Here is a 25,696-nt window from a genome sequence, read left to right on the forward strand (position 1 = left end):
CTTCTTGCGAATAGGAGCTGGCCCACCAGCAGGTCCTTCAATAAGGTCCTGCGTTGGAACCATCCCCTATTCGCAAGAAGGATAGGACTGGCGCACAGAAGATGATGACCAGGAAACGCCGTCTCGAGAGTAAAACCTCGCGCCAAGGCCTAACGTTGTGTCTGGGTCGTTGGCTCAAGAGGACGATCCGATGTCAGGGACCAAGAGTCTTAGAGAGGTTATAAGAGGAAAGCAATCCAGAGTCTGGCTCAGGGCAGCCTGAGAAGAGGCCTAAAGGTTCTGGATGTTGAGGGGAGGGGGGCTTTCCTTGACTGACAGGGTTCCGCTAGAATTCGCAGGTTACCATTGCCGCCGAATACGAGGATCAGTGAACCTTGGACTGGTTGGAGAGGACCGTCCCTCAAAATGCAAAATCCTGGTTTCAAGACGAGCTTATGAAGGACGTTCTTCCGCAGGAAGGAGCCTGCAGTACTTTCAGGCACACGCGGGGGTACTTTGTGATGAAAGCGACAGTTAATACTAACAATTTACTTTTCCTCAAAATTTGCCACCCCTAAATTTTGCCGCTCTAGGCGCGCGCCCTGTCCACCTTATGGGAAATACATCGTCAAATCAATGCTATTTCTATATCTACAAAGGGATTAAATACAGTGAAGTATAATTGGTGACAAAACGATAATGAAAAGGAAGAAAATTATTAAGAACGTCAAAACTCACGGCGACCTCAAATAGGCGGAGAGAGAAGACTCACAACATTAAATTTCGACAGTATGCGAATAAATTTGTTTGAAAATCTTAACACATAGTATTAAAATTACCAATCATACTCAAGGCGTTCCCCTGTTAAGAAATAACCTAATACGACAAGGACAACGTCTAAGGAACCTACTACTTCCATACTCAATCAACCTCATTTTTCTCTAGTGAATTTGATTTATTTCCACTGTGCATCATTTTCATGAAGTTCTACTCCCTCATTGTACATCAATTACCTATTGTGTCGTTTTAAAACGTCCCTTACATCCGCTTTATAACTACTATATTTCTCTTTCCACGTTTTACATTCCTTGAACTCGTTGATCTTACTCTTTCTGTAATGTTTGCATTGGTACTTGAGGGTGGGTGATGATGCAAATCAACGAGTTAGAAAAGAGTTTATTAATAAATCCAACTAAAACCAGGCGTCGTTGCCACAATAATTCAAAATTGTTTCTCACCGAAACCTTCAGCTCTTAGTTGGAAAACCGACCCGTGTGGGACAGTTAAGTTGAATCTCGACTGCGGTACTAAGGGTCCCTGGTTCGAATCTAGGTTCGGGTATGGATATTTGTAAATGTATAGTGGGTTGGGGTGGTAGAGCAGCCTTGGCTGAAACCCCGCTCACTCAAAAATAAAGCTCAAAACAAATAAAAAACCCAAATACATTATTTATACCTCCAAGACCTTGGTATCGAAACTACATTGCTAAACTAAAACCGCCTCAACATGTCTGTCTTTCCTATATCTACGTTTTCATAATTATTTCTTCAGTTAATTCATAGGATTTCCAGTCTTCAGGATTTCTTGTTTTTTCCATATATTGTTTAGAATAACATTTTCCTGCTATTTTAATAATTTGCCGTTCACTGTAGCGCTCAGATGAATGTTTTCTCTAACATACACCCTTTGATACGTTGCGGCTCTATCTATATTCAACCTCAATTATCAAACATACTCGAAACGGCAAGTAGGAACGGGATACGTGACCACTTTTCGAATTTTCAACCTCGTTTTAGTCGCGTCGTATTGAGTTAAAAGTACAAATTTCAAGGAAACATTAAATTAAAAAAAAGATCCTCGCACAAGGAACGTTTGTCAAAATTAACATTATTTTATTGTTACTTAATTACGTAATTTGCATATACGGAATATTATCTAACTTTGATTTTATTGTCAAAAAGTAATATACAGTATGTACACCGAACTAGGCTCACCCCTGTAATTTTGGCACAACTGGCGACATGGGTGTACAATTTTCGTGGGTGATAGGAGTGAGATCGAATTGATTATTTTCCTGCCACTTCCGGACAATTTTACACCTGATAATACATCATTAATTGAAAATAATCAAAATATCTATTTATCCATTTCAAAAAATTGTTTAAAATTTTGTTATTGGATAAAATGTGTAGTAATGTAGAGTCAATCAAGTGCAATTTTTTTCGCGGTCTCCTAAATTAAAAAATAAGATTTAATTATTTTTTCGACAAACTTAGTGTAAATTACTGAAAATAACGTATCAGGTGTATTATAGTTGCATATAGAATCCAAAAATGTGAAAATATACAAGGTGGCCCGTTTAAATTTCAAAAAAAACTGGAAGTGATACTATTTCGAGCATTGAATTTGTGTCTACTCTCAATATTGGCCAAATAATCTTTGTGTTGGAATAAAAAAATTAAATATTCGCATACACAGTGTATGAATAACAATAATGACCTAAACGTCAACCTGATGAAATTTGATGAGCTTTCATATGTCCAATTTCCTTAGCTCAACTACATTGCGGTATGGATGTATAGATATAGGTATCTATACGTCAAAATTTGAAACAGCTTTAGTCCTTTAATTGACCCATAAGAGAAACATGCTTCTCTAATACAAGGTTCCATTTCATGGCGAAGAAAGTATGTCAATAGAAGGGCGGACCAAACGCTTTTATTATTTTCTCGGAAATGAACAAACAATCAATTCATTTGAATGAGGGACATTGACAGGAACATTGAAAATATGTACAACACTGTCCAGGGTGATGGGAAGGCGATATAGAATAAATAATCGGGACACCTTTACAGTGTAAACGAAAGCCTGCCAATTTTACAAGAGTTCACATTAATTTACAGCAACACAGAAACTACACAGATACTGGGGTAACAGGCATTACCCCTTAAAAAGGTTTTGATATCACGTTAAATGAAACACGTTCACAAATTAAACACCGAGTCCCTTAGTTGTCCGTCATAAAGTGAAAAATTAGATAAGATTCAGCAACAATTTCGGGGTGGCTTTTGGGTTATGTGCATACAACAAAACGTGAACTTACCATCTCGTTTATCATGCATGTCGGATTAGTTTAAAAAACGAGTACAACTCAAAATAATCTAAAATCCGCAACATTCACGAGTTCACTAATTATTTTACTCACAATCGGTAAATTGAGGAGATAACTAAGGCAATAAGAGTGGGGAATTTACGACAAAGGAGCTATATAGTAAATATAGAAAAAAATGAACAGATAGGTAGGAATGGAACTACTGACCATAAGAATACATGTCTGTTCAAAGGACGAGTCCATGATTGTAATTATTATTAAAATAACTTTTGTTTTTATGTATGTCTAAACTATGATAACCGTCAAGGTAAATCCTATTAACGTCCCTAATTAACGGTGTGCTGTGTTTACCAGTATTTTTAAAAACTTAAGGTCGGTCTTCATCGGAACTGGAATTCAAAAGCTCCTCAAAAAAGAGTTTCTCTAGTTAGAAATGCGATCTCTGACAACACGTGTAACTATGTCACGAAAACGCATTGATGTGGAGGGCAAACATCAACAATCGATAGTTACTAATTTTAATCACAACCACAGCGTACCAATGTAAGCTTTTACACGTGGTTTATGTGTGTACCTTCCCTGCCAATAGATAATTAATAGGGGAGATACAAAGGGTATTTATACGCGAGCAAATTCGATGTTATTATAACCACTCTGAAAAGCTGATCCTGCCAGAAGTAATTTTTCTTCTTAGGACGCGTTTCAAATTTCTCTTTTTCAAAACAATTGGGGTGAGAACGTTGAATCCCCCGACACGATTTCAGAATTCCTTTCATTTTTAAACGTAATGAGCGCGAGGCTGGTTTCGAGAAAAAAACCGAAATTTTGACCGCATGTACTTCATTAATTTGCGAATTTAAACATGTTTGTAATAACCTTTGTAGTCGTAAATAAAGGATGTTTCATATATAACGGCGAATTTGGTTTTGGCAGCAATTATCTCAGCAACGCTGTGTTCATACCTATTACCATTTTTATAGTCCATTGTTTCTCTAAACACTTAATTGGTACCATGTTTTTCTCTCGCCCGCTTATGCAATGCGACTTTTTTTTGTTAGCGTCTAATGAAATTGCGGCGTCTTATTTAGAAAAAATTTCTCGCCCGCTTATGCAATGCGACTTTTTTTTGTTAGCGTCTAATGAAATTGCGGCGTCTTATTTAGAAAATCAGTTTGGTTTCAGGAAAGGGTGCGGAACTATAGATGCCTTGGCACTCTTGGTAACAGATGCGCAATTAGCCTTTGGTAGCAACGAATATATGAGCTGTGTTTTCTTTGACTTAAAGGACGCATATAATTGTGTTGAACTATCTATATTAGAGAATAAGTTGATAACCTTAGGTTTACCAGCAAGAGTCTCTCGAAGTATTGTGTCACTTTATGAAAATAGGTATGTGTATATTAGAACGTGCAACAATAAGAAAATTGGTCCAAGAACGGTATCGAGGGGACTGGCACAAGGATCCATACTAAGCCCAATTCTTTTTAACATATACACGGCCGACATTCATTCTATTTTTAATAGGGGTACAACAATAATCCAATTCGCGGACGACTTCTGTGTATATAGCGTCGAAGGGAACCTAGATCGGTTGAAATGCGAATTAGATAGCATTGTCAGTGAGTCAAAACAATGGTTTAGGGAAAATGGTTTTGAACTCTCTACCGAGAAATCGGCTATAATGTTTCTTTCGCGGCATCGCAAACTCCCGATGGGTAGGATCTCTCGCGAATAATGAATTCCCTATAAAAACATCTTTTAAATATTTAGGGGTAGTTTTAGACAACAAACTAAAATGGACAGACCACATAAACGCTTTAGCTGCAAACTGTGAAAAGGCGCTGAATGTTGTACGAGCTGTTGTTCGAGTGAGATGGGGCATTGATCGAGACACAGCGCTCAGCTTGTTTAAAAGTTTGATAAGATCACGGATGGACTATGGATGTACTTTTTACGCGAACACTAACAAGACGAACTTGAAACGAATTGACGTCATACAGAATAAAGCCCTGAGATTGTGTATTGGCGCAATGATATCTACCCCAATCAAAGCCCTCCAGGTAGAAGCACAGGTGCCGCCTGCGGAGTTACGCAGAAAATATCTTGCCATAAAATACGTCATAAAACTCAAAGCACTTAACTGCATACAAATGTACCAACGGTTAAATAGGTTGTCAATAGCTGACCTTACGGGAAGGTATTGGGCCAAAAAACCATCTCCATTATTAGCAGATGCATACAGAGATCTAGAAGACATGGCAGTAGCTATCTACACTCGGGAAATAATGACTTGTGACTTTCTTCAATCCTTTAGTTCTCCAGAAGTCATATGTCCGAAATACAACGGTGAGGAAAACCATGATATTCAATTGTTTCAATCTATAAAAGAGGAATTGGGTAATGCCACCATTATTTTTACGGACGGTTCCAAAAATCAAACGGGAGTAGGTTGCGCTTTCTATAACCTCTCCAATAAAGAACACCAATTATTACAACTTCATAACCTAACATCTATATATTCAGCTGAAGCGATCGCCATATACGAAGCATTAAATTATTGTAGGGCGCGCCATATGACAAACGTTGTGTTGATGTCAGACTCCATGAGCGTTCTCAAAGGTTTTCAATCGAATTATTGCTCGTTCACAATGGATCCAATCTGTCAAAAAACTTTTAAGCTCATAGCAATGATGAGAACCGGAGGTTGTAAGATTAAATTTTATTGGGTGAAGTCTCATGTCAATATAAAAGCTAATGAACGAGCAGATGCGTTAGCAAAAAGGGCTATACAAGAGGGAACACCATATAATAAAATAATAACACCGAGTGATGCCGTAACCTATTTTAAGCACCAAATTTTGTTTACAAGATGGCAAAATCTTTGGGAAGACTCCAACTCGGAGAAAAGCACGCAATATACGACAATCCACCCTCAGTTGATTCGAACTCACTGGTCGAGGAACGTTACTGTGAGTAGGTGGTATGCGACCACAATAGCTCGACTAAAATTTGGTCACGGGCAATATCCATTGCATTTACATAAAATGGGATTGACAGATACTCCCAGTTGCGTATGTGGAGAACAAGGCGACCTTAATCATATTTTCCTTGGTTGTGTGAATAACGCTAATTTCACTGACAAATTACTTAAAGAAATACGCTGTCATAATATGGAATTACCAACCAATATGTTCACCCTATTAGCTTCAAATAACAAAAAAATCTACGACGCCTTGGTGCAATTTTTGATGGAAGCTAAAATTCAAATTTAAATAAATAAAATCATTCATTGAAGAATACCTCTGTCATAACATACTTCTGTTCGTCATCCTAAACCGTTCCGTGGTCTATTTATTGTGTTTGTCTGATTAAAAGTCTCCATGAAAGACCGCATGGAGTGAAGAGTGTCATCCTTGTCATTTTGTTTCCATTCCTGTTAGCCACATGGGCATCGATCCCGTATAGGGCTAAAACATGACAATAAAAAAATCTTTTCGCTAATTTAGCCATCGCCGTATTTTCTATGGCTACGGAGGATAGACACCCTTGTCTTGGACACAGTGTATATTATAATTCTCTTCGGCTCGGCCGATCAGGTGCAGAAGATCCGAGTGAGTGTTGTCCAGAAGATGACATTTAATTATGAATTGACAATCGATTTTTCGGAACAATGTCAAAATTAAAAGTTTACATTTAAGTGTGAGGAGGAGTTGCAAAAAATCCTCAAAAATACGCTTCCAAAATTTCTCTGCTTCGAACTGGATATAAACCATAGGTATGTCGTATGTTAATATATAAAAACTGAAGAGTTTGTACCTATTACTTTTCCTGTATTATTGCAGTTATCATGGACAATAATGAATAATTGGTTTGTGGGTTTATGATTGTTTTTGGCTTTTCTCGGGATCAATGCCCATTTAGCCACGATAATGAAAGGAAACCTAATGTCATAAATTAACGGGACTTAAAGGCAGGGGCACACACTTCTCGCCAAGAGGTCTGTCATGGCCTTTCATGTAGACATCACAGGTTGCGACCTTGGATAGATAGGAAGAACGGTTAAACAAAGGTTAGATACTTAGGAGTCCATTAGGGGGGTAATTCTTTGATCTTTAAATATTTAGCCCAAGATATTCTATGACTATGTCATATGTGGATTTAGAGTTAGCACACATGAGCGTAGCGATGTTCAACGGCAATTGTGTTCCTCTTTCGATTAACCGAGAATACATATGATTAATGAACGGCATCCTCAACGCGCAATTAAAAAATATGTGATTCAAGTCGCCAATCTCCGCCCCGCACATACACATTGGCGAGTCAACCACCCCAATTCTGTGGAGATGAGAAAGAAATCGTCCATGTCCGAATTTAAGACGTGCAATTGAGACGTAGTATTTTTTTGGGATATGATGTTTGATGTACCATGGTTTGAATTTCACCGTGGGCTCAATTGTACTATACTGCGTTCTCCGTTCTTCATAGTACTCTTTCCAATGATTATTATCCCACTCGTCTAACATCTTGCCTTTAAAGAAGTTGAGGAGGTCGGACTTTGGGGTATCATAACTGAGTTTAACCCCATCTTGCGCTGCCTGTTTCGCTAATCCGTCTACCATTTCATTAGCATGTATCCCGGAATGGGCCTTGATCCAGAAAAATTTGACCATATGACCTTTCTGAATAATTTAGACTCCGCGATGATTGCTGTAATTATCGGGTGGGTGTGAAAGTAATGCTTCCTCTGATTGATTCCGGCCAAAACACTCCTGCTGTCTGACATAATAGCAAGGTTCTTAGTTACCCTGTGGATCTTAAAGTATTTTAATGCTTCGAGTATTGCTATTGCTTCCGCTGTAAAAATGGATACGATTTCTCCAAGTTTAAATAACTTGGACACCTTGTTCGAAAGCTGGTAGAATGCACAACCAACTCCCTTCTTGCTTTTTGAGCCGTCTGTAAATATAACCTTCCACCCTTTTAGGTCTTCTAAGATGTTATAGTACTGCTGTATATCGATGATTAAATTTCCCATATACCTTGGAAAGTACGTTTGGAGGATCCTAGTGTAGAAATCATGGTATGACGCCTCCGGTTTCTCTTGGACGCAAGGGGGCATGTTTATATCGTGAACGTAAACACAGGCAACTGCGAGTGGCGGCGATTTCTTTTTCGACCAAAAACTCGATGATAAGTCAAAGGACATTAACTTATGGAGGGTGTTGTGAATATCGACCAGATTTAATGTTTTAACCTTAGTGACGTATTTTACGGCCAAGTATTTAATTCGGAAGTTGAGTGGTGGTTCGGGAGCTTCCACATACAGCGCCTCCACAGGTGTAGACTTCATTGCCCCAATACAATGTCTTACCGCTTTATTTTGGACGACTCTAATTCGTTGCAATGCTGCTTCGCTAGCTGACCCGTATAATTGAAGTCCATAATCTATTAAGCATCTCGTATGCGCTTTATATACCTTTAACGCGGTTGGCAGGTCCATTCCCCACCCCACTCTCGTCATCAAACGTAAGACGTTCAGTGATTTCTCACATTTTTTGGCTACCAGGTGTATATGTTCTGACCAATTTAATTTATAATCCAATATGAGCCCTAAATACTTTACACTTTTTACAACCGAAAACTGAGTGTTATCCAATGAAATTTGGTTCAAATTATACTGTCTCTTACGCGAAAAAAAAATTACCGCTGACGCATCCATATCTTGACTTTTCCAATGGCTTTACTGAGACGATCTTTTACAACCCTCTCATTTTTGTGTGCAGTGTAAATAATTAAATCGTCTGCGTACTGTATAACATTAATACAATCGTCCAATGTATCCGCGAAGTCATACGTGTACAAGTTGAACAGAATTGGGCTATTTATTGACCCCTGAGGGAGACCTTCATAGATGAATCTGGGTCCTATAAACTGTCCTTTACCAGTTCTTGTATACATCTCTCGCTGGGTGTACAAACCAATGAGATTCTGAACTACCTCTTTAGGAAACCCCTGTTTTATAAGTTTATTCTTTAGAATATCTAATTTAACACTACCGTACGCATCCTTAAAATCGAGAAAAACAGCCCCTAGGGTTTCTTTTTTAGCAAAACATATTTGGATGTCAGATACCAGTTTCGTTAACGCATCAATGGTGCCCAGCCCCCGTTTGAAACCAAACTGAGTTGGGAGAAGTTTTTTGTTACTTTCCAGCCACAATTTGATCCTATTTTTAATCATTCTCTCTAGGGATTTAAATAAGCACGATAGGAGAGAAATAGGTCTGTACGACTTTGCCTCATTTGGATTTTTACTAGGTTTAAGAATTGGAACAATAATTATTGTTTTAAAACTTGGAACACAGTCGCCATGTACCCATATTCTATTAAATGCCGCTAGTAGTAATTCCTTTCCCACCGAAGGTAAATTATTTATCAATGGGTATGTAATATGATCGAAACCTGGGGCCGTGTTATTAGCTGACAAGACGCTTCTTGAATTACTTCCTTTTATTTGAAGTTTCACTCTCTTGTTTCTACAATCCTTCTTTGCCATGTTTTCAGCATGTTGTCCAGCCACGCCGCAGTACCTAATTACCAGAGTATCGACGTACAGGACGGCTATATTTAAAAAATGATTTCTAGAACCTATCGTAACCCTTAATTTTAATAATAAAAGCAAAAGCGAATTCAGCTCGAAATCAATCAAGTCCAAAGCACTTTCTTTTGTCTAAACCCCAGGTGTGCTACTGTCACTGTCAGTATTATAAGCTCGTAACGTTAAATTCTATTTTTAACAACGCTGCTAAACATAATTAAGCATTACGCTAATGAAACCATTTAAGAAGGCGCTCGTGTGTTTCTCGAGTAGCAACGTCTCATTGAATATTGTTTCGCTCTTGAATTAAGAGAGCTTTCCTTATTTTAACGATCTCTTCTTCTGAATTATTTGCAGACCAATTAAACCTAGCGACCCGAACGAATGAAGTTTGTATCATTATCCGACTTTTTGTACGACGAAAAATCTTCCAGAGAATTGGCGTAAGAAAGTACAGAAACTGGCCGAACTAAGTATGATGAAGTTCTATTTATAATGAATATTAATGCGTGGATCCCGAAAATAATTAAAATGTTAATAGGGTGAAAATGGAGTATTTTCTTTCTACCTAAGTATAAAATATGAAAACGCTCACTGGGAAAGCCATATTCTCTAGGAATTAACTGAAATTTATAATTCCAATTTTAAAACTTCTACGCTTCTATTTTAAAAGGTTTCGCAACCGACAACTTTCAATTAAAATGCAGCTTTCTGTCAGCTTTCAGAAATTATGGTAATTTAATACTATTATTTTCTCCAGAAAACAGGTCACGTAGGTCGTTTCTTTATATGAGGTTTCATATAATTTTTCCTCGATTTTACTTATGCAAAGCACAACAAAAAGACTTTCAACAAAACTCTTTTCGAGTCACGTTATCAACGGCGTAGTTCTCGACTGTGCTTAAGAGTTATAAAAACCGCTACATTTTTTTGAAGTCCGTAGATTTTTTTATGAACAAAAACTTTTATCCGATTTCGAAACGGCACTTTATACAACTCTACGTCTGGGGAAATTGTCAATTAGAAAGAGAAAAATAAGATTTAATACGGTTGGTTCGAGCTGAGCTTTTAGCTTGGTAGAAAAATATCTCAATGACACCGTAAATTAATGAATGAAAGACAGACTGGAAGGTTATCGACTGTAAAGGATAATTCATTCATTAGGAACTTTGCTATCGATTGTTAAAAACTCGAAACTTGAGCCAAAATCTATGCATTCATTCATCGAAGAGATGATACAAATTTGAAAAACGAAACTTCGCAAACAAGCAACTTCCTTCATATTGAGGTGCAACTGGCGAAAAGAGCTTCCTAAATATAGCAGGATATTCTCAAAACTGATTCAATCTTCCGGTGTTCTCGTAAAGTTGGCCGTGATTTTTCTTCATTGTGAGGGGTGAATCATTTTTCAATTTGTAATTTCTAGTGTTATTGCGATTGATTTTTATAAATGACCACACTTTTATCAGTGTTATTTTCGTTGAAAATAGTGTTTACGTGCAGGACGTGTTTAGTGCTTCTTTCTCATGCATGGAGCATTAAGGTGAATACTTATTTGGGTCTTTAGGAATGTGCAACATATGGTTAAGATGGTGAACCACTATTACAGAGTCCCCTAGAGCAATTTTCATTCGCATTACTGTACATTTAGTTGGAGTAAGTATCTGTGTTAACTTGTAAGAAAACGGTGCTGTGATCAGAAGTATTTGAAAAACATTAAAGTTAGATTTTCCTAACCTAGCCCTTGAAAAACAAATTAATTTTCCTAGTAGGAGATCAACATAATTTTTATTTCTTTTTCCTTTTTAAACTGTTGGAAAGAAAGCCTCTGTGCAAAGATCAATTCCGTTCCTGAAGGACCTTGGTTTAATGAACACCGAGAAAATAAAATAATGCTCTCCTTTGGGAGGACGATTGCCGTTAACCAAAACGTCAGGTTTGTATTATTATGAGAGCTTTTAGCGCTCCTATTGAGCGGTTTTATTGATTTACAGTAAACCTATTTATAATCATTTCTATTGTTCTTAAAATCCATTTTTGGAATGTGTTAGCACTAGAAGGACCTTCCTTTTATTTTATAGGTTTATTAGGTACGGATGTAGAGAAGATTGTCCTCAAAATTCTAAACTTTTCTTTCTTCCCACGTCAAAATCTACCTTTACCGAATGTACCCCAAGTATTTATTATAGCGTCTTTCTTTTCTATGTTTAATCGGTACTATTATGGTGGAGGTTGTCTTGAACACCTTTAGCTTCTGTTTTCTCACGCCTCATGTTTACCTTTTGATAACCCAGAAAATCTATTCATGATACTACTACTATACTAACCCCCACCCTCCCCCACAGCCTCGAAAAACATTAATTAATATATCTATTGATCTTATTTGAAGTACCTAGTGGAAATGCTTCCCTTTTATTCAAAGCACTTTCCGAAAAAAGGTTTTTTTGACGAATTTAACGATACTAATCTATTTCTAATTGGATTAAAAATAAGAACATAAATAATAAGGAAAATACTGGAGAATTTATTTGCTTTTTATAAAACCTAATATCCCAGATTCTAGAAGGTATGACTTGTCTAATAGATTCGTTGACACCCGGTACACAGGTTATTCCTATGGTGTGCCCAAATTACTTTTAATGTTCTCAATTTGTATCGTTAGTGTATAAACTTCAAGTGCCTATCTACCAAAGCACTCGCATGCAATAAAATTTTTGTTGCGTCGCCCCCGAACGTGTAACATTTATTTAGCTCACAATGTTGATCAAAATGTGGCCCACTGCTATTTTATGTGTACGAAAATAAAGATTGTTGAATCGCATCATAGACTAGCACCAGCACATAAATACAAGTCCAAGAAAAAGAAAAACTAGCGGGGAAAATTCAGATAAACCACTCAAGCCGTCATGCTGTTATTACAGTAAGTACTGAAAAATATTTAAAATATTTACGATCCGCTCGAAAGTAATCCGTGCCAGTCCTGCTTACATAAATAAGTAATTGTAGCTGTCTGTGAATATTTCAAATATTTTCTAGTAAGAGTTTGAATTGCGCAACTAAATTCATGAGCTCGAATTAATTAGAATTTCTATAACTCGCGCGGTCCCTTAATTATGGATAAATCAAACCTTTAATTAACCAAAGTTTGATGTGGTAAACTAGCAAATAGTATACGCTTTGGAAATTAATACAACTTCAGATAACCGGAGAAGTTGATCACCTGCTTCTCTAAAATTCTAAATTCCACCTACGCAAAACTTTTTATGAAAGTAGTTCATGTAAATCTATTTAAATGCCGTTGGTGTTTCTTTTTTCATGGATCTGAGTGTATTAATGTGCAAAGTTTGACCATTCGTTTCTCTAAAATTGCCTTACCCGCTATTGAGATATAAATTCCATACGAAGGATAGAGTCACCCTCTCAAATTTATTAGATTAAAGTTGGGATCGATTACATTATTCCAACGCCGTACGACGTATTTTACTAGGAGTGTGGTAGCATGTTTGTCTCAATATGTCAGATACTGTCATAATCTATCTAGCTTAGAGTAGTTGCCAACATTACCTAACTAGGCAAAATGTCAATAGCAAACGGATTTCGTTTTGTTCTCGCTAAACATCAGAGGCACGCAGTTAGCCAACGACAACATTCATACTGATTTTTTGGATTTCAATCGGTTATTGAATCCTTTTACTTATGATAGAATACCCCATTGAGGATACCCGGAAATGCTATTAGCATAGATTTCCAAGTTTGTAATAATCTTCTACAAACAAATATTGCAAGTAGGAATTGGCGTGGATGAAATGTTCCCCAAGTGTACGAACTTCGCTGCTCCTCATTATTTATATTATTCTTAGGTTTAAAATCTATGTGTATAAGGTGGAACTAACACAAGACTTTCTTTGCACCCCTAAAGTTCCTTGTTTTTTTTAGATCACCTAAATTAACAACCTCTAATTCAAATAAAACAAAGCGGAAATACAAGATGGTGGGAAAAATAATCTCGTGTAGAGGCACATGGTTTACGCACTATACGAATCAAAATTACGGAATAACGTTTTCATAAATTCGAATGAAAGCGACCCCACATTCAATTAATTTTCAAATCATGCGGAGATAGCGCCAAAAATTCCCGGCCTGACATAGATCCAGAGATCGCAGCCAAGAAAAACATCGCGAAATTCAAAATATTATTGGTCACGTTTTTAAAGTGCAGCACTTCATCCAAAAAACAACAATTCAAGTTGTATTAGTCTTGTAAATACAAAACCTGAAGTGTATTAATTAATTTTCACGCCGAGTACCGAGCTGGAATGAAATTCCCTACGCTAGCTAGAAAGGTGGCGCTCATGTGATCGTTTGGTCTTAAACATATGTACTTCATATTATACTAAGACACAACAAATCCTTATGGGTTAGTAATTACTTGAGCTCAAGCTTTGACATGGTCGATAGGGCGTTGAATTTAAATGGTGGACACACTAAAAAATGAGTTACCAAGACCATCACTTTTAATTTGACCCGCAGCACTTGATTTCCGATAGTGGCCCACTCATGATTCTTCCAATGGAGACCAAAATTTTGGATTATGTTAAAACGAAGTCGAGTATGAAATAAGTTACATATAGTGTTATTCATTTAGAAAATTGATCCGTTGTCCTACAATCTACATCTTAATTGTCTTCAATTATGTCACCATCATTAGATCACGTATCTGAGAGATCGAACCGGAGGAAAAATTTATATAGTAATCAATTTTGTAGAGAACAAAAAATAGAAGCTGATTGCCCCGGTCACTACATTTTTCTGTTGCATCCTTACAAAACATCTGCAGCCGATAGCCTTGATCTTAACCCTGTGGATTACAATATTTGGAGGGCATTAGAAGCCATGGTTCACGAAAACATTATTTTCAACACTATCGATGAATTACCTAAACATCGGATAGTTTTTCGTTAGAATTTAAATATTTACATGGTAACTTGTGCAACGACTTTAAATGTAAGCCTTTATAAAAGTGACCCTTACTTCAATCTTCCTTTTTTCAGTTAGTCTTTTAAATTTTAACTTATAAATATGCCCTACTGTAGATTTCAAATGTTATCAAAACGGACCAAAACCAAAACCGTTAAGGCAAAAAAGGATACCTTTGGCCCACTTAATAAGTAATACTGTTTTCATAAATCAATGGTAAATTATGTGCAGAAAAGATAATTTGAACTTGTATGTGTTTTAGTGGTTAGCTTTTAGCACGAAATGCAACTTTTTTTTAGCATACCCCTCCGACTAAAAATGGCACAAATCGTTACCAAAAGAATCTGAAGCCTCTGTTCGTTATTTCTGCGTTTATACAAACTATGAATGGCAGATGCCCGTATATTACAACATAGGTTGAAGAAACCGATAGCGTATTGCACTCATCTGAATTAGAGAGGGTGGAAAGCCACTCCAGTTGAATAACCGAATTTAAGGGAAGAGAAGAAAAACAAAAAATACATTATATAATTGAAAACCACAAACATAAATTTCTGGGAATTACAAACAGAAACTTTAAATTCTTAGCAAGGCGGATTTCGAAAGCCTATATCAATAATTTATAAAATCGGGCGAAAATAGGTCAAAAGACAAAAATATTTAACGAAAGTTTTCTTTCTAAACTAAACACGTATTCCTTGTATCAAATAAATTAATACTGTAACATGTACTAAAAACATGTATTAAAAATGCAGGATTATAGAAATCATTGCCAATTAATATACAGCTTACCTTTCAACTTGTTCGATTGGTGACTAGAATGATCATGAGACGCATCACAATTACCTGCAACAATAAAGGAATGGCAATTAGTAACTTACAACTAACTAAAGTATCGTTGCGATAGTTTCCCAATGTTAGTAATTGTTTTCAACTTTAGATATAACGCAAACGGGACACAAGCGAAAATAAAGGAAGATGAAAATCGATACCCATAAAATGCTTTCTAATGCGACCTACGTCAGAGTTTTTTTTAATAATCTTTTCACAAGGATTAGTCAAAGTAATTTGCCATGTAAGAGTAATTTATTTCAATTAACTTGAATAGTAAATAGCGATGAAAAGAGAGCGGTTCATTTCACTTGACATGGATGATTAAATATGTTTCATTTGTGTATTGCCCACACTTTCAACATGTACTTTTTTTTCTGTAGGCTAAAGGATTAATGCGTACTAAAACCGTTTTAGAGTTTTTTGATGTAGTGTCAATATTTAATGATGAACGATATAAATGTCATTTTCCTTAGGTTATATTTGATCATTAATGTTTACATACACCTACAAGACTGTAAAATAAAACACGAAAATAAGTGGGAAAGGAGAATTTTGAAATGTATTCAAACCGCAATCGCAGTAATGATGCATTTAAAATACGTGAACGGTATACTTATAACTAATGATTTACTAAAGGTTATTTTTACGTTTCCATGAACTGAAACTTCAAGTAAACCTTATGATTAACTGGTTGTAGAGTATTACAAATGTGTCGAAAGGAGAATGAATATCAGGTGAAGATGGTAAAGGAACAATTCCAGTGGGAGTATTTCTAAAGAGGTATAGAAAATCCTGTTTGGTATAATACGTATACATAAGAGCTTATGGTGTGGCAAGTCCTTTGAGGAACATTAACGGGGCACTGGTTAGATGCCACTATTTACACTCTGTAATAATGACTTATATTTACGGGTATTCTGTACATTTTGCACAACGGGATGGTGTCCGTTAACTAACAAGAAATAATCGAATGGGTTTCTGCAGTCTCCTGAAACAGATGAAAAAGGATTTTAATTAACTGAGGTAAAAAGCTCATATGGTGTTGAACTAAAGCGAACTGCATTAGGTAGGTTACTAATTTGAAAGACTATGATACACACCATCAATCTGTTAATTAATTCACCACAATGAAACGGACTGCGTCTGGAGGGATCAAATGAATTATTAATTCCTACAAGAGTTTGAATATTTCAGACACAGAGATAAAATTTATATCACACAGCAGGCTAGCGTATCGTTGAAGTTTTGAAATATAATTACGGTAGGATGGTTTACAAAGCAAGTTGGTTGTGGGCGTAGAATACGGGAAAGACGAAAATCTGGAAAATTTAGTGGGTGTAGAGAAATGAAAGTGAGAGGTTAAATAGGGGCAATTCGCTTGATTATGGTCGAAGACCATATACGAACTTTAAACTATTATTAGCGCGTCTCAATTGATGGTGGCTGAAACCGCGAGTGTAATAAATTTTGTGACAACCCTCGTTCGGGGTAAATTCCGTCCAGTTTACGAGACGAATTTCCGAATTTACGTTCAACATTTTCGATTACTCTTTTATGTGCCTCGTCGATGGGATGCCAAATTAAACCACAATAGTCTACTATGTAAAACGTACCTGAGGGAGATATAAACACACTTGAGTTATAGTATTAACCTATCTTTAGTACAGAAAGCGTTAGGTTAAGTAGTGGCTAGAGTTTAAAAATTGAAAAGTAATTGCTTGATTTGGTCACGTACACTATTTTGATCTATGCACTGCCAAGTGTAAGACTGTATGGAATGGACTATATCTCTAACAGCAAATATTTTCCAAAAACGGGGGAGAAAACATCTACGACAAATTGAATAAAGTGACCAAGTGACAAGGAAATTTAGGTCACTGTTTCTTCAAGCAGTGGTGCCCTGGTTACCTATGTAGCGTGTCAACCGCTGTATTTTCTGTAACAGAAACTGATTAGATATGTCCGGTAGGGTGCAGCGAAAATATAAAAGTTGCTTATAGTTTTTTCTACTTCTTCTTTGTATATTGTACACCGCGCGTTCTTTTCCCCTTACTCGTGGGACTTATATGGACCAGGAAAAACAAAAATGACCACCTACTGGTATTCCTGGTATTGGAGAGCCTAAAACACTCTCCGGGCAGCGCGCCGGAAGCCAAAAAAAATGTGCCAACCACCGCCCTTCAGTATGTATCAGTGGCGTACGTAGAAATTTATTGGGGGGGGGGGGGATTAAACAATTCGTGGCATACAGTCACCCAGTGCGTACTAGAAGGGGGAGGGTAAGAAATAGAAATTGGGTTGCAGGTTGCTGATGCTGGTAGTCATTTATCTATTTATTATTGTACAGGCGAAAAAGATTAGATTAGAACGGTATTTTATTTCTTACTGCTGACAGGCCCCTTTATTGCTTTTGCTTTAATTAGTCAACGAAAACTTTGAATAATAGGTATATTTATGGGCAAAAAACCAATTTCGACAAAAAATTCAAAGGGCTGTAACTTTTGAACTAGTAGCCCAATCTTGGAACTGTTTGAAATTATGGATTCTACAGGCCACATTCTATAAGAAAATTTTTTTTCCGGGTCGATCTGAGACAATTTTTTTTTCGGGCTCAAAAAAAGGCAGTGTATACCTTCCTTTTTTACCAAAAATCGACTGCACCAAAATTTCTCGGGAAAACACTTTTTCTTATTAATTTTGGTGCGTAGAATCCAAAACAATTCGTACTTTTTCGATCAGACTTCTCAATCAAAAGTTATAGACTAGAAACCAAATTTCGAAAGAAAATTCAAAGGGCTGTAACTTTTGAACTAGTAGCCCAATCTTGGAACTGTTTGAAATTATGGATTCTACAGGCCAATTCTATAAGAAAATTTTTTTCCGGGTCGATCTGAGACAATTTTCTCTTCGAGCCTCAAAAAATGGCAGTGTAATACCTTCCTTTTTTACCAAAAATGGACGACACCAAAATTTCTCGGGAAAACACTTTCTCTTATTAATTTTGGGGCGTAGAATCCAAAGCAATTCGTACTTTTTCGATTAGACTTCTCAATCAAAAGTTATAGACTAGAAACCAATTTCGAAAAAAAATTCAAAGGGCTGTAACTTTTGAACTAGTAGCCCAATCTTGGAACTGTTTGAAATTATGGATTCTACAGGCCACATTCTATAAGAAAATTTTTTTTCCGGGTCGATCTGAGACAATTTTTTTTTCGGGCCTCAAAAAAAGGCAGTGTATTACCTTCCTTTTTTACCAAAAATCGACTGCACCAAAATTTCTCGGGAAAAAACTTTTCCTTATTAATTTGGGTGCGTAGAATCCAAAACGATTCGTACTTTTTCGATTAGACGTCTCAATCAAAAGTTATGGGCAAAAAAATTCCTGTTTTTAAAATTTAAAATTCTAATTTTCGTCATTTCGTGAAAGGCAAGACGCAGGTACCTCACCTCAGTAGCAGTACTAAGTACCTGTTATTTTGGGCATCAATGTAGCGAATTGCCGATCGATGCCGAATAGCCAAATCGTTGACTGCCAACACTGATCACTCACTGAATAGTGAATACTGAATACTACAGAATATTTAGATTTTAGTGACTTTAGACTTTAGACTTTAACCAAAACCAAAATTGCTCTCTATATATACCTATATATATTATTGCCTTTATTTTAAAGTGGGCGGAGCGGATAGCGGAGTATTACCTAAATACCTAATAGCTATGATGATAACTCAATTCTTCTGGGGGGGGGGGGATATATCCCCTTCACCCCCCCCCCCCGTAAATACGCCACTGGTATGTGTGCCCGGTTTTACTATTTTATTAATGGCAAAAGTAGCACAAATTGATGTGCATCACAGTAGGGCGGCATCTGCGACCCTCTGTGCATACATGAGCAAACGAGATGCCCGCGGGGATAGGGAGGGGCGAGTTTTCTTTCCGCTGCTGTGGTCACGCCATTTGCCATTAGGAGGAAAAAGGTAAGGGAAGGCTTAAGAGAAAATTACACAAGAAGAAATGACAAAGGTTCGTCCTAACAAAATTCTGAATTACAGATATTCTTGAAGGGCAGAAAAGCACAATAGACTAAAAGGTCGTACTGCATCAGGAGTTCCTTTACATCTCGTTTTTTCAAAATGAAAGCATATTAATTACGTTTAGTTAACGTCCCTTTTTAATACACAAACGAATGAAAAGAACCTACTCCTAATCTTTTTATTGGGGCCAGAATACTTACAAAAGTTTGTAAGCCTTTAGTGTTCTTAAATCTCGTCCTAAAACAAAGGGTAACATAAAGCAATGAATACCTCAAAAACTGCAATTTTGCAAATATGAAGTTCTATTTTATTTTCTACAAGCTGACCCGGCGAACTTCGTACCGCGTTAGGAAATCCCGTGTTTTCTCGTTCCCGTATCCCGCTACCGTGGGAATTTCGAGGTACAGTAGTTCAGTAGTTTCGACTGTGACACGAAAAACCGCGTTTTTCCCGGTACTGTTACCGCGAGAATTTAGGGAAATATTTTACTAAATCAGGAAACTTACGTTCAACCATTCCCTAAAGTCGGATGAACAATTTAGACAGGCGTAAGAAACATACAGACAGACAAATACATTTTTATTTATAGGTTTCTGCATATTTTTCAGATCCTTTCGCTTCTGTAGACTTTTCACATTCATTCTTAGGATTCTATATATATAAATGCATTTGGTTTTTTGTTCTGCTCCTTCTTTCAAATTCTTCTCCCCGTTTCTCATTTTCTTCAAAATCCTTAAGATTCGTAGCAATGTATTTGTAGGCCTATGCAAAAGGCGTAGTACCTACTTATTTTCCATTGCGAATTACAGTAAGCAGTGAAATTAAACAGTCGGGACAGATTACATCATCAAGAAGTATGCATTTGGAATGATTTATAATACTATAGATGGATGGTCGATGTGATTACATTCTAATATGTCGAAAAAAAGAGTGGCAGAGGTGACCAAAACAAACTTTATTTTCCAAATAAATCTCAAAAGCGTGGTCAAGTTGAGCAGACGCTCAGCTACGAGCAAGGGGCTCTTTGGTTCAAAGTTTGGGAGTGTATGGTGGGTCGAGTTGGGAGAGCTGTATCGGCTGAAACCCTATAACAAAAATTGCGTTCTGGTATCCTTTTTTTTAAGTAATCAAAACACCTATAACTGGAATTAAACTAAAGACTTTTCTTAGGGTTTTGGAGTAATCTCACCGAATTTCGTATTTTTAATTTCAGTTAAAATTTACCTAATTTTGTCCCAGAAAAAAAAAAAGATAAACATCTTACATTTGCGTTGTAAATCTTTATGTAAGAACAGAACTGACACCTCTCCACGTTCTGCTGACATGAGTAAAGAATTGAGTTATATGCAAACGTATTAATATGTTCTCAACAGTGTACCATTATCGGAAATATATCTCTATTAACCTTTGGAAAGTAACAAGTGTTCAATAATTGTTGATCAAAAGTATGGCTTGTCCAACACTGCAACAATTATTACATACCGCTTTTAACTTTCCACGGTTGAACATTCCGAATTTATGTGCGGTTTTACAAATCGTCTTTGAACTTGCGTCTTTCGCAAAAACATAAACTATTAACAGTTCACGTTCATACTAAAAAGTAAAAACCACAACCAGCCACTGTCAGAACAATTATTGAACCTCTGTTATTTTTTCTTAGTTTGTTTCCTTAAAACTGCTGCAGGAATCAATGCACCTTTCTTCTGAATCTAGATATGGTAGTTCCAATGCCTTCATAAGCAATTTGAGGAACCCATTGTGAAACTTTTTGAGTAGTATATACCTACCCTCATGAAAGTTTAGTTTTAAACACTTCGAAACAGTCGACATGCGTGTTTATTATCAATCTAGAAAAGTTACTGAGTTAAGGGCGATTTTCTTTGATAATAGCCACAGACTTGGACTACTTGGAAAAACCGGGCGTTGAAGTTACAAAAGGTAAAACAAACACGCCAATAAACCAGAATTATATACTAATAATGGGAGTCGTTTCAACAGCAAAGCTGTCATCGTCAGCGAACGAACCTGCTTGACTTTATAGTACATGTACTTCTGATGTTAATATTGCGTTCATCTTGTAATATCATGTATATTAGTTTTGTCGGCGTAGTTAATTGTTCTGATACCTATCCTCCATTCTTTAAAAACAGGTGCACAATAAAGGTTATAGTGATTAACCGAAAACGCTTATAAAAAGTGAAAAAAAGCTTGTATAAATTTTGGGCGACATTCGCCACAATCCTCGTGGTAATTGCAACAACTGTGAAAACATTTCTAACAAAAGGCCATTTAAAGCGGATGTAGCTCATTGTTCTACAAACTATTAAAATGTCGTCCTGCTCAGCAAATCACAGCAGGCCATGAAAAGGATACATTTTTTAAACTAACGTAGAACAACCGCTTCAATTAGTACGGATATCGTCAGACAGTGCGTATTAAAAATAGGGTACATTAAAATCAAGCTAAACAGAATGTGAGGTTTTTATTGCACGTCTGGGTAAATTCATTATCGTTAATCAATGTGAAATAAGCGAGGCCGCGTTATTAATTTTGAAAATGTGAAGTTTAAATTTATCTAGCCACGCTCGAATATTGGACTACTACTAGCACTCGGCTGGAATCCAATCCAAATAAATGTACGGTTTGTGTGTTTTTACTTGATTCAATATGTATATAAAACATCAATAATATTGGTTTGTTTAGTTGATATTAAACTGTGAGGAACTGTAAACACTATTTTCTAATTAAACTTAATCAAATAAACCCCAGTTGTTTTCCCTTAACTAGCTTTGTGTAATCAAAGTACCCAAAAGGATCTCTGATTGTAAACAGGGCGTAATTAAATAATCTTATAAGCACAGTTTGAAAACGTCTAGCAAACATTCACCAAGAAAATCTTTCCCTTAGAAATGCCTTCTGTTACAAGAAAATAATATTAAAGAGAGTAGAAATTCAAGAATCAAGAAATTAATTCGTTTTTACTATCACACGTATTCAATTAAATTGGTACCTACTAAATATCCCGAAGAAAACCTCTATTCGAATGTATGTTGTCTTTTTTTTGTTTTTGCTGTGGGCGAATTTTTTTCTTGTCATATGTAAAACAAAACATGAACAGAAGATATGGGTACCAGCTCAATTCATCAAGCATTCTTTGGAATTAGAAATAATATTTGTGTTAGTGTTTCTTCCAGCAAATGCCAATCTCTACATTTAGCTTGTCGTACTCCTATAAAGAAAGCTTATTATCCACAATAACTGAAAATTTCTACGTATCTATTACAATTATTAATAATTATTATGATGCGTATAAATGTTGCTTTAATGCCGTATGGGGTTCTTCTACTGTTAGATGAATGTCAGTTGTTGTAATTTCAGTTTTTTTAACTTTTTCTTCTGAGTTTTTTTTTGTAATAAAACCTGGCACAATTTTTACAGAAAAAGAAAAGAAAAATAAGGTCTTTAGAATACCACCTATAATAAAAATTTTGAGTTATTTGAAAGAAAAACTTCGATGCCGTTATACTCGTAGCGCTCAAAATCTTTTTTCACAAATCCGGTCCGTTATTTTTCGTTTCCGTAATCCGTGTTCCTAATATAGTAGCTTAAAATGATCTAAAGCGTTGACAGTCGATAAAATTTTCACATGTCCATTAAACGGTGAACGCGATAGCAACTTAGCTCACGGTAGGACGCTAAAAATAAGTATGCCCGCATTTGCACGATAGCAAACCGAATATTTAAAATCAAGTATGGTTTTAGATGCGACATCGGAGGTCGTGTTTGTTGGTGTTGGTTTGTAGTAAATTCTTACATACGAATTTTTCATAACGATGACATGGTACCTTGGATTACAGCTACTGTCTTTAAAAGAACAGAGTAACCTCTTGTGAAGACTTTCATACAATTTTTCTTCAAAAGCTAAAATACCTTTTCATACCTCCTGGTTTAATCAAATTCGCGAAATAGTATTTGAAACTATTCTCCTATTTATGCCCGAGAATCTTCCATTCGAAATGTATTACGCACTACGCAATTTTTTTAACATGAGACAGAAGCCACTTGTACAACGGGTGCACACTAGTCCAATTAAAATATCATTTTTAGATTTCTTGATTAAAATAAAATAAAGGAAAGCCCAATAATATAATAATTTACATTCATCGCTAATTAGTAACAAAGCTCGCCGACAATAATTGAGATCTCAATGTACCTCGTCAACATTACTTGAGGCCATGCGGTATTTATTTACGCTCAGAAATGATCTAGATTGTTATTTACTTTATATATTCCTCATTTCTCGTTTACATCCACTGGGTTCTTTGGGTTACTTAAAAATTCCTGTTATTACTACCGCGTGAAGCTGTTTGCATAGCTCAGTATTACTACATTACAGTGATCTAAGGTGCACTCCTGTTGGACCTCATAAAAATTGACTCACAATAGTACAATTTTCTTTTCGCCAACCGATATCAATTAGGAAACCATGGTACGACATATAACGTCAAAGCATATAGTTCACAAAATAAGTTAATAATACAGTCCTACCTTTGACTTTATTCGCCATTTAGTTCTTAAACTAGTGATACGTACAAGTAGTATTTTCGTAATTACCTGAAACAATAAATAAGTGATAATGATTGAATTTCAAACACACTAAGTACATATATTAAAAAGCATCAAAAGTACAAATGCGTCCTTCTTGAATCAAATTGACTATCAAAACCTATTTTACTCAGTAAACTTTCCGTTATTTAATTATTTTAAGACATCGCAGTTAGACTCTTATAGTAACGCAAATAATTTTGTTTCACTGTGTGGGTAGTCTAATATTAAGCGCACAAAGTAGTCTCATCAAATGTCAAATTATTTCCCAAAGCGAATAGCGCCACTTTAAAATTTAAAAATTCAACCATTTAGGTGTAGCATTAACAGCACAACTAATTAAGAATTTCCGAGTATCTCAAGCGAAAACTTTTAAAGGGACTTAATAAGTCTCAAATGTTAAATTAATTCGAAACTTTTATTTTGTTTTTTAAGGAAGGCGTTCGCTTACCTTCCCCACACAGCGAAATTAATTTCCTCATTTCCCCAGAAATTAAGTCCTCCGGTCTTCCGGATATTTACTGTTTGAGGGTACAATACACCAAACGTTTTTGAAGGCAAGACCTTTAATTTCAGGAAAAACTTCCCTTGATTTCAGTAGGGTTATTATCATCTTCATTTGCACTGAGTCTAACGGTTATACTCCCTTTGCCGCAGCGATTGTTTGGAATTTTTGTTCAGGAACGATTACAACGACATGCCTTTTTCAATCTTTGCTTTCACGCAAGATTGTTCACGATCCACTTTGAAATTGTGGTAAGCGTACCGGTAAATAACTACGAAGAACAATGCAACGTGTAAAACCTCATCCCTTACAAATATGAAAACAATGAAACTTTAGATATTTCAGTCTAGGAAGAATTGTACCTCAGTTACATCGGTTACAATATTACCAATGCCCAGATTTATCGATTCAGTACTAATTAGCTTGCAGTATAGGACAAAACTAAATAATAAACCGAAAGAAAACCAATGAGTAAAATATTCTACGATCTTAATATTTATAATGGCCCGGTTAAGGGTTTTCTGAAAAAAGAATAGCGACTTCATACGGTTATTATTTTAGGTTTCAATTCGAAAATTCAATTTTACACTTGTTTCACGCATTGTTTGTTTCGTTGTTTCGAAAGGCTTTATTTTTGTAGACATAACCACCAATGCTAAAGATGACATCGGAGGACCATTGACATTTCATTACTGTTCACAATTTATAAAAATTATACTTGTCCAAGATTACGTTGTTATTTTTCGCTGACAGGTAAAGGGAATTCATGAACCCTTAGTACATAAGAAAACCTGTTCACAGATCTTGAAATATTTACAGACAAAGTTTAATCAAATCTTATTATGTCAAGGGTAAGTAACGCAAGGAGAATTTTTGTCCATACACTCATGATTAATTACTTCACTGGATTAGTGACTTGGTCAAATATATTTGCTATAAATTTGTAGCATTATAACATAATAGAAGTGGTGAAGATAATAAGAAACAAAAAATCATGCCAAGAACCCCTTCATACGTTGTTGCCCTGTTTTTTTTAAGTTCTTTAATACTCAG

At 36.1% G+C, this 25,696-nt stretch overlaps 1 protein-coding gene across 8 annotated transcripts in view; it reads right to left on the reverse strand.

Annotated features, from left to right (window-relative positions):
- The window catches only part of LOC116175605 (solute carrier family 12 member 6), a 127,781-nt gene that overhangs the window by 35,849 nt on the left and 66,236 nt on the right, over window positions 1-25,696 (reverse strand). For 4 of the 8 annotated variants that reach the window (XM_031493804.1, XM_031493800.1, XM_031493801.1 and 1 more), the window contains exon 2: window positions 15,458-15,511. The exons of 1 other annotated variant lie outside the window; for it this stretch is intronic. In XM_031493804.1, the coding sequence (XP_031349664.1) occupies window positions 15,458-15,511 (54 nt within the window). Of the gene's footprint in view, window positions 1-3,082; window positions 3,117-15,457; window positions 15,512-24,081; window positions 24,116-25,696 lie in introns of those variants that run through there. 3 more of the 8 variants (XM_031493802.1, XM_031493805.1, XM_031493806.1) reach the window with 3 other exon arrangements.

This window comes from Photinus pyralis, unplaced genomic scaffold (genome assembly GCF_008802855.1).
Source record: "Photinus pyralis isolate 1611_PpyrPB1 unplaced genomic scaffold, Ppyr1.3 Ppyr1.4_LG7, whole genome shotgun sequence".
NCBI lineage: Eukaryota > Metazoa > Arthropoda > Insecta > Coleoptera > Lampyridae > Photinus > Photinus pyralis.